General features: G+C 45.3%; 1 protein-coding gene across 1 annotated transcript in view; it reads right to left on the bottom strand.

The window, feature by feature from the left end:
- Positions 1-5,110: 5,110 nt before the first annotated feature.
- Positions 5,111-14,614, bottom strand: part of LOC142491625 (tricarboxylate transport protein, mitochondrial-like) — a 28,871-nt gene continuing 19,367 nt past the window's right edge. The window contains exon 9 of the mRNA XM_075594460.1: positions 5,111-6,712. Coding sequence (XP_075450575.1) covers positions 6,598-6,712 — 115 coding nt within the window. The 3' untranslated portion in view covers positions 5,111-6,597. The remainder of the gene's footprint in view (positions 6,713-14,614) is intronic.

A 14,614-nucleotide genomic window follows, 5' to 3' on the forward strand; every position in this document is an offset into this window, starting at 1 on the left:
TCACAACTGCTTGTTTTATTTTACCCCTTTTGTTTTAAACGGTGTTGGAGCCAGGGGGGAACCATGTTATTTTTGCTCCGGGGAACCTCCAGCTCCAAAGACGCAGGTTAGGTGTGTCTCTGCCCCACCAGGGGAATCAAATGTTCATCCAGGTCCCCCGAGCCAATAGGAAGCTGCAACATCATCCCTTACCGCTTCCTATTGGGTGAATATTTAAATCCCTGTAAGAAGCAATATTGGGGTGTGAAAGCAGGGGATAGAACCGCAGGTTGTCTTCTGCTCTCCCTGGTTGGACATCTTAACCTCCAGCTAATTAAAGGAGCTGGTGACATTCACTATACGAACATTGGTCCTACTGCGTTAGTTTATAAGCATATAAAAATAAGTGGCATAGAAAAGTTGTTAAATTGTCTCTCACTCTATTACCCCCATCTTTATAGAAGACAAAGTGTACCTATGTTCAAGTGCTATAGGTCTGATAAATTCTAGGTTACAAAACAAGACTACACACATATTTAAAGTCACAGACCCATATAGCGGGGACGGAATATGTTGCATTTATTTCCCCCTTCTTGGTTTAAAAAAAAAAAAAAAACTTTGTCAAATCATTCAATACATTTTTTGTTTTGGTGGAATTTTTCTCAAAATACATTCTCAAAGGACTATTAAAAGATGGCCTACACTTTGATTCTTCTGCAAACTGGTTACAGTAAATAAAAATACTACTTAGGGTGCATTTGCATGTCTCAGACAGGTCTGCAACCCAAATGTCGCTTACCAGTGCTTCCCCTGCAGCCAGGGATTCTGGGTAATAACATGCAAATCACTCTTTACTTCTTATCCATTTTAAGATCGAACCCTAAAAGGTCGTAAAAACAGTGAGTAGGTTTACTGGCTATGCAAGTCTTTAAGCCAGGTTATGCTGAAAAGCCGTGTAATACGGCCGTATACGCTTACAGGGGTCCACGTTACAATGGATAAAAAGTAAAGAGTGACATACTTCCAGTGCTCATTTGCATGTCACTACCCAGAATCCCTCGCTGCAGTGGAAGCACTGTTGGTCAAGTGATAATGGGGAAAGATAGGGTAGCAGACCTGTCTGAGACATGCAAATGAACCACTAGTGGTATTTCTATTTACTGTATTTTTTCACCTGTGTTATTTCCTGCTCGGTATTTTCTCCTAATTAACAGTATGTGACATTTGGTTTTCAGCTTTTCTATGAATATCGCGTCACAGACCAGCCTCGGGATGGAATGTCACTTTTTCACCCAGCAAAACCTTACACAATGCAGGAAGGGTAAGGGGGAGGTGTTGAATTTGACTTAGCTGGGAGGGTGGTCAGTGGGCAGGGAGTGACCTGCAGACCAGATGCGGAAGTTTGGCTCGACTTTCAGCATCGTACGCCGGACCCCCCTGGGAGTCGCCAAGCCCGGCACACTTGCCCGTGCTTCCATAAACTTATTTTCTGCCAGATATCTAACCACTCGAGAACCCACGATGAAGCAGGATTTAGGGACCTGTGTTACACATGCTGGCGGTGAGTGAATGTTGCTCTTGTGAGTCAAGGCTGCCACCTTGTGGCGTTTGGACAGAAGGACAACTAAATTCTATTTCTCTCAAGAATATATTTTTTCAGAAATACAGGTAAGTCCTCGCTCTCCAACGTTTCACTTTACAACGAATGGCATATCCAACGCTTTACAATGCAACCCTAAGGGCCGTTTTTCACACCAGAATGCGTTCTCTGACGCCTGAATGCGTTATCCGACGCTCGCCGCCACTGATTAACATGGGACTCACTTTACAACGGTCTCACTATCCAACGCTACTTCCAGAACAGAATCCGTTGGATAACCGAGGACGGCCTGTACTGCCGACGGTGCAGGTAGCGATGAACATAGAATTTTGCTAGCGCAAGGAGTCTCTGCTCAGAAGAGTTTACAATCCAAATGTGTTGACTGTGACCTGGGACAAGTCACGTGTTCTCCCTGCAACCTCAAAAATCCGACCATGGGATTAGTACTGGACTCCCTCACTTTATAGCCAGTGCGATATGACACTTCAGCCAGAAAAAATACAACTATTTTACTTATATATATATATATATATATATATATATAGCAGAAAATAGCCGTGTTAGTCCAGTTGCGATAGTGCAGAATAAATGAGTTCTCCAGTATTCGGTGATAAATTGTTAGTCCAATAAAAAAGGTATCACCGAATACTGGAGAACTCGTTTATTCTGCACTATATATATATATATATATATATATAATTTTTTTTATGTACTCTAAAGCAGTGAATTACTGTAATATATGTATATCTTACTGTGTATAGCGCCATCCACATACATAGCGCTTTACATCAGTAACACACGACATAATAGGAATACAGACATAGGTATGTCCCAGAGAGCTCACAGTGGTAATCATGTGAAAGGTGTGGCCTCAGTACCCTAGAATTAGCCCTTTATTAACCTCACTGTCCTTGAGGGCTACATGTTTTACATTTAAACCACCAAATTATTTACCCCTCTGGGACAGGGAGGGTTCATTTAAATTGATCTGTGATCCTGTAAGAAAATAATTTCAGCCCTGTAACCTTCATACTGCTAGATTGAAAGCTGGGGAGTAATTAGTGGCTACAAGTGCCCATAGTGGCAACCTGAAGGGGGTGATTTATGTCACCAGTTTGAATAATTTATTATAAGAGTTCAATGTACAGATAATAATAAGCCGATGTCCCCAAAGTCTACACTATAAGGTAGTGTTTGTTTTTTGTCCTATCCTCAGGGAACTTGACCCGACCAACCCTTGCTACATTCTCATGTTTGTTAACATATTGATCATTCCTACAATCGGGTGCGATTAAAACCACTGAGCAGAGGGGCTCTCCGTGTTCGGCATTTTCCCAAGCTCAGCAAGTCCCTGCAAAGCATCAGCCAGATGTAGCAGACGTTACTGCTCCCACTAACGCAGGTGCATTGAAACAGTAACGCCATTTACAGAGCGACAGTGGAAGAGATCGTGCATGCGCTATTCAAGAGCGTCATTTTGCATTTACGGGGTAATAACATCTGCAGGTCACATGATATCCATGTTTGCTCTGCCTCGTTACACTAATATTTCTGTAGGCTTTCTTGATTTTTTTAAATATATTTATTGCTGTAACCTTGAGGGGCCTTCTCCTGCAGTGGTACATTTCCCCCCAACTTTTTATTTTTGGGTGCCGGGTGTCCTAGGACAATAAGCCTAGGGATCTCCTCACCACCCTGCTCCTGACCATCAGACCAAGAAGCAGTGTTTGGAAGGGGAGATCCCAATAAAAATAGCAGCGCTGTTCCGGGTGCTAGTGCGCTCCTGGATCCGGGCACAGTACACATACGCAGAGTCCACTGCGATGGTCTCAGCGTTCGCCTCCCAGTGGATGTCAGACGGGGTGCTCTGCTTGGTATCACCCCATCTGGATTCTTCTACCCCCACCATACTGATCAAACTGCACTTTAATTTTATTTAACAGTGCACAGATCTATTATGTATTTGCCTGGCCACTCACACCAGTGCGTGCGTTTGTTATTCCTTCGATTGGCCATAGAAGTTGGCCAATCAGTGAAAGTCAACCAAAAATAGGCTAAAGCAGTGGGATAATAGCAAAAGTTATTTGGAATTATCAGGCAGATCATGGCGACTTATCCTACATGGACAGACGTGGAGTCAGCAATGCTCTTGGTTAGTAAAACTTGTTTGGTTGGTGGGCAGGGGTTGGGGAAAGGTCCCTGGGTTTAATCTGGTCAGTGGCATGGTGATGCGTGGGGGGTTACAGTCTGAAAAAATTATGAAAGAGTGCCTTTTATTTTTATGGGGAGTGGCGGATTTTTATTATTTGTTGAGCCTTGAATATAATATTGATAATATTTGGCTTTAAAAATGATAAAAACAGCCCGTGTAAAATAAATAATTTGTGCACATACCAAAGGACCAAAAAAATAGCTGTTCTTTAAAATAGAAACAGCTGGAAGATTTCAGGATGAAAGTGTGATGGAAAAAAAATAAAAAACAACACTTTGATACAGTGAGCAACTTCAGATCGTATGTTCAATTTAAAATTAACATTTATGATTGTACTTTTAAATGTAAATAAAATATATATTTTAGCACCAAGTGTGACTGAACCTGCTCTGCAATATTCCAGAACCTGGATCCGGTTTGGAAGCTGAAGAACCAAACCCAGTTGTTGTTTCACCTCCACATATCGATCTACATCTTGTGACGTATTTCAGCAGTTTCATCAATGCTCAAGATTAAAAATGCTTCCACATTTCGAAATGTTAAAAGTGACAAATGAAGAGATCGTAGTTGCATCAAAGCGTAGAGTTTACAGCCAGAACCATGAAAGGGCTGAAATGAGGCATTACAACATAAACAAGGATCAGTCGTACTAGTTATGCTCTTGACAATAGAGCTCCCTCCATTGCTTTGCTAGATTTTGCCAGCCCTTCTAGAAATCACGTCAGCTGAAGGCTATTCCAACAAGCAGATCTTTTGAAGGTTGAGCAGTGGTCTTGAATTTAAGTGGCTTCAATATATTCTGAGATTTGAACCTTTGGCACTTGAACAGAGAAATGGATTGCGGGACCCTGCAGCAGCAAGTGTGTTAAATTGCAATACAGACCACTTGATAAACTAATCTTGTGAAGATTAGTAGAGATGCAGATTTTGAGCACAATATAAATCGCATTTAAGGTGGTAATATGAAACACTGTTCAATAGTGTCGCTGACGGACAGTACATGCAGTGACGCTTTAGTTGAACTCAGTCCACGAGGTTTGCCCAAAGATCAGGAAGTGACATCATAAACAGCTCAACCAATCCCTGACAAAGCACGTAGTGCAAAACACGTAGGGATTGGTCGAGCCGTTTCTAATGTTGCTATTTCTAACATCGCTTGCTAATTTTGCCACAAGGAACGTACCGATATGTTCTATGCTGTGTGTCTGGATATTTCTTTTGTATAGATTTTATAATTTACTTACCTCTGTGTGCCTGTCTCCTTTGTCAAAATTTCTGTTTGCAAGTGTGTGGAGAGGATTGATTCACGAGAGACGTGCTGCAAGAGGAAGTTTATTTACATTTGGCATCACAGTGCAAGGATTGCTTGAGAGCACACCTGCACAGAAAGGCGTTTTTATGTCCCCTTTTTAAGATCATGCAAAGTCCTCTTTCCCAAGCTCGAGATCATTTTAACCCCAGTTATTTGAATAGACCAACTCTTTTCCATCCAGAAGACAATGGATTAATAGCATATTGAAGATGGACCAATATAAAAGGTCACGGGTCAGCAGAGGAGACACAGCGACTAATGGCAGCCAACGGAATAGATATTTGTGAACTTGGTCAAATTATTTTCACCCCTTTGACACCTTGCCGTGACACCCCTCAGGTGTTGCTGTGCATGGCCAGGATGAAGAAAGCGTGGATATAAAACCATCAATCCCTCCCCACTCCAGGCAGAGAGAAAGGAAGAGATGTACCCAAGACACATTCAGAGATTTCTGTCTAGGGCCAGTGAGGTGGCCCAACGTGATATATTATATGTGGAAGAAAACAGATTATATTAATAATCTTGCTCTTCTATCATTATTTCTTCATGACTTGTTAAAGCGCCACTGCAGGTTTAACATGGAGGAACCTACCAAGTGCTAAACTAAGCCTGATAACCCTTCTCTTCTCCGCCTTTAATCTCTGAATGGCCAGAGGGTTCTGTTTCATACTACGGTACAGGGCTCCATCATAGTGAAGCTATTTATAGCTAAAGTGTCTATGCCAAGATCATTTAAAAGCTTTGGGGTTACTCGCTAAAGGGTGGAACCATTAGTGTACAATATGGGTTATTCAGTAGGTTGGTATTGCCCAATAACAATTCCAAAGTGCGGGGAAACCGCCTCAGGCGAGGAGAAACCCGCTTGTGAAGCCAACACAACACAGACAAACAATTCCTTCAAAGTGCAGGTCTCCTCAAATATAGGAGATACAAAGTAGACTTCTACTCCCATAATAATGAAGTTCTCCATTTTAACGTGTGACAGCCAAGAACCGTGGACCAACAACGTTTCAGCCCATATGGACCTTTCCTCAGGTGATGAGGTGTCCATATGGGACCTGAAACTTTGTTGTTCCACTGTTCTTGGCGGTCACATTAAATGGAGAACGTCATTATGAACGTGTGAGTAGAGCTGTACTTTGTATCTCAGTCTTAGAGGAGACCTGCACTTTGAAGAAATTGATTGCCTAATAACAGTCACCATGCTTTATAAGAGCAGCAAAATGTTTGTTTCCCATGAACGTGCAATATCCGATAAAGCCAATGGAAAGACATAGCACTCTATACAGGTTCAGCCACAAAACTAGGACAGGTTTCAACAGATTAAAATCAGATTTTGCTGCCATACACAATATCACGTTTGGCACCTTAATTCATAAAGGCTCCCACCACCATCCTCTGGGATGCAGGCAAGACAGTAACAATTTTGACACCAAATCCTATTGTCCCCCTCCTGCTGAGAGCTATTTGGTTGTGAGAGAGGAGAAGATGAGGTCAATCTGTTTTCCAGAATCTGTTGAGAACTTTGACTACTTCTTCATAGATGACAAACACAATCGCGACATCCAGACACACTCTGCCTAGACGCGGCACTGTCCCCTTGTAGAACCTGTGAATTGTGAAGAGAAATAGGGGGAAATGTAACATAAAAAATAAAAATATTAAAATTAGTCGTCAAACACAAAAAAAATAAGAAGAAATGGGGGGTGGAGAGGGGGCAATGGAATAGAGGCAACTTACACTTCCTGGGTGCCGTGTTTAGGAAACATCACATGGCCCTTCTTAATTTTGTAGTGCTTCTCTATTCACAAGGGTGGCAGGATATGCAACAATACGGGGTCTCCTGTATGTGTTCTTCCTATGTACTGTATGTAAAAGTACTCAAAAAAAGGTTGTCCTGGCACATTTGCAAATTTATGAAAACTGAAAAAGTAGAAAGGAACTGTATGATGTTTTGACAACATCCTGTCTACATTTTGTGACTAAGGGGAATTAACACGTGGAGACAATGAGCATTTCTTTAGTTACATCGTGGAGTTTCCCCAACACTCCAGAGTTCAGACTGATGGGACGTAGCCTTTGATTCAAGGGACGTAGCCTTTGATTCAAGTACAAAATAATCTCCATCAAAATGATTTTTTTTTTTTTTTTTTTTAAAGAACCAGTACTCAGGGATCTCCCAGTGCAGGACACCGTGAGAGTAGTATGGAGGAGCGCAGGTTCTGGAGATCTGGTGTAGGGAGTAAAGAACATTTGGCTAGCTCCCTGACAGGAAATCAACAGGTGGCCATGTGCTTTTATTTTTGTATAAACCACACCCTCTAACGCAAAATATTTCGATTTCCAAGAACCACCACTGTGTGGTCACTGTACCAACATATACTGCCCTAAATATTATTTAGTGATCCGCTGTATTGGGTGCCAAACCAGTTCAATCTTTTTTTTACATTGAAGTCAATAATCAGAGAGATTAAAAATGTTATGGACAAGTCCAAAAATATAACACCCACACGGATCAGATGCTTTCCTTCAGGAAATTGCAAACGGCACTTTAGAATTGGATGAGCTTTGTGAGCGGAGCCACTTGGGAGTCACACTTTGCGACAGTGCTGTCATTTCGACCTAGGAATAGTTGATCTTACTAGTTTACAAACGGTGCTAGTGGCATGTAACAAGGTCTCCGATTGTTTTATACAGAAAAATAAAAAAATTCAATACAACGCAGTTACTTTGCAAAAAGTCGAATTATTGTTGCCAATCTACAATAATTGGAAAAACACCAGGGGAACGATATTACCTTAAAAAAGAAAAAAAAAACACTACATAGTGCAAATATTGTATGTACAACAAACGTGAAAAATGTAGGAGCTCCCAAATGCACACTCACAATAGAGTAGGTATATAAGAGCAGAAATTCCAGCCGTGGATAGGGATGGTTCCAGGGCAGTAAGGTAGGAGGTCATCAAACCTCAAAAAGAGAATAATACGAGGCGCATGCGCGATGGTGAGGGGAACGGTTGCCTAATCGTATAGCTCCCACCCCCGCCAAAGCATTTTTCAAAATAAAGCTAACCAAAACTACCAAATCTATATAAAAAGAACGTTTACCGACGCCGGAATACACCGCGATGGCCCCGCCATCAACAACAAAAAAAAAGAACACAGGGGATCTGCGGAGGTATCTGAGTAGATCCTCATCCAGAGATGGGAGGGCAGAAATGGCGCCCGGCTCGGCACCAGGATCGGGATCGGAACGAGAGGAGGACCGGGAGGAGACACCAGAGCAACGGCCAGTACGGCGGTGCGATTTCGACCGGCTGTACAACGACATGAAGTCGTTATTTAGAGCCGAAATTCAGGAACTCCGACAGGAGGTACAGGGCCTGGGAACAAGAACTGGGGCCCTGGAGGACAAAATGGTGGCGGTCTCCTCCACAATTAAAAAATCAGACAAACGTGCTGCATACCTGCAAAACCAGATCACAGAGCTGGCCGAGAGACAGGAGGATGCTGAGAACCGGGACCGGCGGAGCAACATTCGCATCCGAGGCATACCAGAGGAAATAACAGAGATTGAAGATTTCCTCACAAGATGGATGACGAGTTTGCTCCCTGACACTCCAGCAGCTGAACTAATGTTAGATCGATGCCACAGGGCCCTACGGAGCAAACCGCTGGCGAATGCGCAACCCAGGGATGTGATCGCCAGGTTACACTACTACCGCACCCGGCAGGCAGTTTTTACGAAAGCCCGGGGGGAGGAAGCCTGTAAATTCGAGGGTATCTCGATACAGCTTTTTCAGGATCTGTCCCCCCTGACCCTGGCCAGACGCCTGAAGCTACAGCCCATAACCCGCCTCCTCAGGGACAAAGCCATCCGATACCGGTGGACCTTTCCGTTCGGCTTACTAGTCATCAGGAACGGAAATGCCACCTCAATGAAAAACCTGGAGGAGGGGGAGGAATTCCTGCGTAGGCTGGGAATAACGACCGGAGAACCCAGGAGCCCCCGGGCAGAGAGAGAGCCGGACAATGAGTGGCAGCAGGCCGGCACATCCCGGAAGACTCGAGCCTCCAGCGAGCCGGAGAAGGAGTGAAAAAGCAAATTAAAAAAAAGAATGCTCAGCTCCAATAAAATGTTTTGTTACCAGTTTTGGTTGCCTACAAGTTATGGCCTACAGTTGGGACTCTCAGGACTGCTAACAGCTAGATGCGCTAAGTAGCGGAGTAGGCATAAGTAATGCCACAGCTTCACCTATCTAAGGCGGGATAAGCAGATTCTATTCCACGGTGTCAGACCTAAACCTGCAAAAGAAAAGACTTACCAGAAATTCCAGCGACAATGGCTGCCCCGCAACCCGGAAGAGACGCGTGACACGCACCTAGGAAAGATGGAGGCATCGCGACTCGTGGCGGGACAAAAAAACTGCACGGCCGGAAGAAGATGAGCCCAGCGCGGGAAGACGTCCACTTCCGTCGACATCCGGCGGTGAATGAGCCAGGAACGGAAGGACGTCACCGGATATGGCCGTGCGGCCATCTTGGTAGAGGCGCCCAAGAGGGAAAGGAGGATCTACGTCACGAGACGGCGCCGGAACAGCCCCGAGAAACCGGATGTCCGCGGCAGCACACAAAAGAAGGCACAGACCCACGGACAGATGAGCAGTGTCGCCCTGCCCGCAGACTCACCGGCCGCAGACTCCCCTTTGGAGGACACCCCGGCCCCGCTTGCAGACGCCCCCCGACGGACAGGGCCAATATCTACCCATAACATAGACACGGGGATAGGACAAGTCGAGGGAAGTAGGGGGAGGGAGGAATACCTAAGTGAGGCAAGGCAGGGTGGAGTAACACCACACAGCGGACAGCAGTAACGCCACTAATTAAAGGGGAGCAGGACCACCTAGTCTTATGCTCCAAAGTGGGGGGCCAGTAAGGAAGGGGCTCGGAGAGAGCTAGCATGTAAAAACGGCCGTAAAACACCGTGGGATAGATAGTGGCCACAGGGCACAGAGACACACCACACCACATAAAAGCTAAGGAATGGGAAAAGTCCCCCACATAGATAGGGTACACATGTATACCGAATCAGCTTGCAGTCCTGAAGACGCCGGACGTTCACACTGACTATAAAGAGTTGCCATAAGCATGGTTAAAATCTGATGGGGGGGGGGGGGGGTAGCCTCCTTGCCGTCGCCATGAGTCTCCTCATGGATACCTGGGGGATAGACCCCAGGAGATTCATGCAAGACCCCGGTGGGCCGGGGAAAACGGGTAAGGCTCAACCTCACGTGATCAGAGGTGGGCCCGCTCGAACCGGAACCCCACGTGGGGCAGTTCAGGTGCCCAGGGGATCTCGGTCCTCTGAGGTCACCGAAAGTTATCAAAGTTTATTTGTTGTCTCCCCAATGTTCCCATTGTGTTTACCCCAGTGTTTCTCCCCTGCGCAGATGAGCAGTATACAAAGCAGTTCACAAGATCATACTCTGAGGAAGTTCATGTCCCCACTAGAAAGAGGTAAAGCAGCAATTCCTATTGAAAACACCAATGGGTAAGGATTTTACTATCTTATCACACAACACAAAAGGTTTTAATAGCCCCCTGAAAAGAAAACTTGCATTCACAGACTACCGGAGGCAAGACCCCGACATAATACTACTCCAAGAGACCCACTTCTCAAGGACCAGTTCCCCCAAGTTCCTAGATAGCAGATATAGAACGTGGCTCTCCGCACCAGCAAACGTAAAAAAAAGAGGGGTAGCAACCCTATTACATAATCGCCTGGCATTCAATATAACTCTAACAAAAAAGGATAAGAATGGTCGCTTCCTGATAGTAGTAGGCGAGATGGGAGGACAGCTCCTCACAATTGCCAACGTATACGCCCCGAACGAGGGAGCCGATACCTTCTTCACGAAATTCTTCACCATTTTACATAGAGTGGCACAAGGCGGTATAGTTTTAGGGGGCGATTTCAACCTGACATTAGATCCCAAGGCCGACAGGTGCACACCCAATGCACCGAAGCACACACAAAGCAGAGCAATCTGGAACCAAGGCCTTAAGACAAATAGGTTGGTAGATATATGGCGGGAACAACATCCAGGAGCAAAAGAGTACACGTTCTATTCGCACCCACATGACAGATACAGCAGGATAGACTACCTCTTTGTGTCTAACAGAATGGTTTCGCAGATCTCCCATACGGGCATCCATGATATTTCATGGTCAGATCATGCGCCAATTGAGCTGCGGTGCACAGACTTCAGACTAGACAGACCAGGAGCGACATGGAAGCTTAATGAATGCTTGCTAAAAATCCCTGAAATTGAAACAGAAATAAGGGATAAAATCAGGGTCTATTTTGAGGAGAATGTCGGTAGCGTGACATCCCAATCCACCCTATGGGAGGCCCATAAGGCAACTCTCCGCGGAGAACTCATAGGGATAGCCAGTAGGCGGAAAAAAGCAAGGGAAAAGAAAATTCTGATCCTCCAATCCGAGTTATCAGCCCTCTCCGCCCTACACAAAACTACCAAACAAGCGCAGACCCTTCAGGCCTGGCGTGACACTAAAACTAAATTGCATCTGTTGATGTCCTCCCGAGCTGAAAAAGAGCTGACCTGGTCTAGGCGACAATTCTATGAGAAAGCGAACAAGCCAGATACCCCACTTGCCAATAAACTCAAAAATTGTAACCGCAACTTCCATATCCAATCCATTCGAACCAAGAACGGTGACCTTACTTCTGATCCTAAACTAATTGTAGAGGAATTCAAAAAGTACTATGAGACCCTGTATGACGGGGCGAAGGTCTCCCATTGTGAGAACACTCATAGGCAGCTGAAGACGTTTCTAACTGAGGCAAAACTACCCAGCCTGGGCAGATTGGAAAGGGAGGCATTACAGGAAGACTTCTCAGGTGAGGAGATATCAGAGGTAATAAAAGCACTAAAGCCACCCAAAGCCCCGGGCCCGGATGGCTTCTCCAACCTGTACTATAAAAAATTCAGAAAAACCTTAGTACCTCACCTGGCCCGATTATTCAACTCGTTTTTAGATGGTGCCCCTATTCCTAGCCAAATGCTCCAGGCGTCTATAACAGTGATCCCCAAACCAGGAAAGGACCCAGCAGACTGTAAAAGTTACCGGCCAATATCTCTCATCAATTCAGACACTAAAATCTTCTCCAAACTATTAGCCAACCGTCTGAATTCAGTCATGCCGAAGCTGGTCCACCCCGATCAAGTAGGGTTTATATGCGGAAGGCAAGCTACGGACAATACCAGACGGATAATAGATTTAATTGATTTGGCACAGAAAAAACACATCCCGTCTATGGCATTGAGTTTAGACGCTGAAAAGGCCTTCGACCGCATTGATTGGCCCTACCTTACAGAGACGCTGCGAGTGTTCGGCATAGGGGGGAGAATGTTGGGCGCTATTCTGGCTCTCTATAGGGAACCAAGGGCGAAGGTCAGACACCAGGGCTTCCCCTCGGAAGACTTTCTAATAAAGAGCGGCACCAGGCAGGGATGCCCCCTGTCCCCACTTATTTTTGCACTATGTATAGAACCCCTAGCGGCACATATCCGTAACTCCCCAGATATAACAGGTATACAGATAAAAGATCAGTCACACAAAGTGGCCCTGTATGCAGATGACATTATACTAATGTTGTCCAAACCCCTTACCTCCCTGCCAAATGTCTTCAGCTTACTAGACGAATTTAATAAGATATCGGGGTTCAAAATCAATCAGACAAAATCAGAAGCATTAAACATCAACCTGCCAAAGGTCACAGAAAAATTAATAGAACTGAATTTTAATTTCAAATGGCAAGCATCCTCCATTAAATATTTAGGTATCTATATCACTAAAGAATATACAGCCCTATACAAAGCCAATTACCCCAGACTAATTAGGACTTTGAGGGAGGATCTTCGGATCTGGTCAGGCCACACAATCTCGTGGATCGGCAGGATCCAGTGCCTTAAGATGAATCTCCTACCCCGAATCTTGTATCTGTTTCAGACCCTCCCGATACAAGTGATCAGGGATGACATCCTCCGCTTACAGTCCTCTATGGTGAAATTCGTCTGGGGTAATAAAAAACCACGAATAAAAAGTAGCATTCTCACGAGGCCAACAGTTAGAGGAGGGTTGGGGGTACCTTGCTTGATATCATATTTCAAAGCGGCACAATTAACCCAAATTATTCAGTGGCACATGCACCCAAGCCTGCGCAGATGGGTGGAGCTGGAAAAAGCATGCTGTGACCCTGTAGAGATACAAGACCTAATTTGGCTACCCAAAAAGACATATCTGACAGTGAGTGAGCCGCTGGACGCAGTGAATAGCTCGTTGGCGACTTGGGAGAACACCAAACACAAGTGTGCACTGACAACCCAGCACACACTTATGACCCCGATTACGGGGAACCCTGATTTCGCTCCGGGTCTGTTACGCAAGAACCTTGCAGTCTGGAAAGCAAAAGGCATTACTAGGCTACTACACCTGGAGAGAAACCAAACTATTAAATCATTCAAACAAATCCGATCAGAAACAGAGATGCCCCACTCCGAATTTTTTAGATATCTCCAGGTGCGAGCATTTTATGCTAAAATCCCCAAACGCCCCAAACGCACAAATTTTGAGCAGCTGTGTTCCAGAGGCACGGACACCACGGGACTCACTTCTCGGATATACGGAGAGGTGGTCTGTCCTGGACGAGACGTAGACATTAAATTAGCGTATAGAATCAGATGGGAAACGGACTTAGGGGAGACATTAGAAGACAAGGACTGGTCCACTATAGTACTGGCAGCAGCGAAAAGCTCCATATGCACCACCTTGAAGGAGAATGCATATAAAGTCCTAATGAGGTGGTACCTCACCCCTACACGATTAGCAAAGTTTGTCAAAGGTTACCCCCCATTGTGCCCCAAACAATGTGGGGAACAGGCAGACTTGCTTCACATGCTGTGGGGTTGCCCCAAAGTGGCTCCTTTATGGGAGGAAATCCAAGATTGGCTAACGAGTATTCTCAGACAGTCGGTCCCCCTGGACCCTTGGTTGTTCCTGCTAGGCAGGCGCACTCGGGGAATAGGCAGACCGGCTCAAAAATTGATTGCACATTTTGCAACAGCCATGCGGTGCGAACTCGCAGCCTTGTGGAAGCTACCAGACTTACCCACCATTCCGAAAATTCGAAACAGAATTTGGTATATTTGCCGGATGGAGCAGTTGACAAGTCTGGTCAACGACACCGGCACAAATTTCCTTAAAATCTGGACCAAGTGGCTAGACCACTCCGATATTCCAGGGGTGAATACCACCACCATCATGCCATAATACACCTAAATGCATTCTCCTACGATTAGCCAGTACAGTCGGCGCGCAAAAGGGGTACAGGTAGGGAAGACATCCATGGAACTCCCGCAGCTGAGAGCTGCTCCTAAGTAGGACAGCAAGAGTTGAGACGGTGAACAGGCAGAAGACACTGAGCTCC

This window comes from Ascaphus truei, chromosome 3 (genome assembly GCF_040206685.1).
Source record: "Ascaphus truei isolate aAscTru1 chromosome 3, aAscTru1.hap1, whole genome shotgun sequence".
NCBI classification, from domain to species: Eukaryota; Metazoa; Chordata; class Amphibia; order Anura; family Ascaphidae; genus Ascaphus; species Ascaphus truei.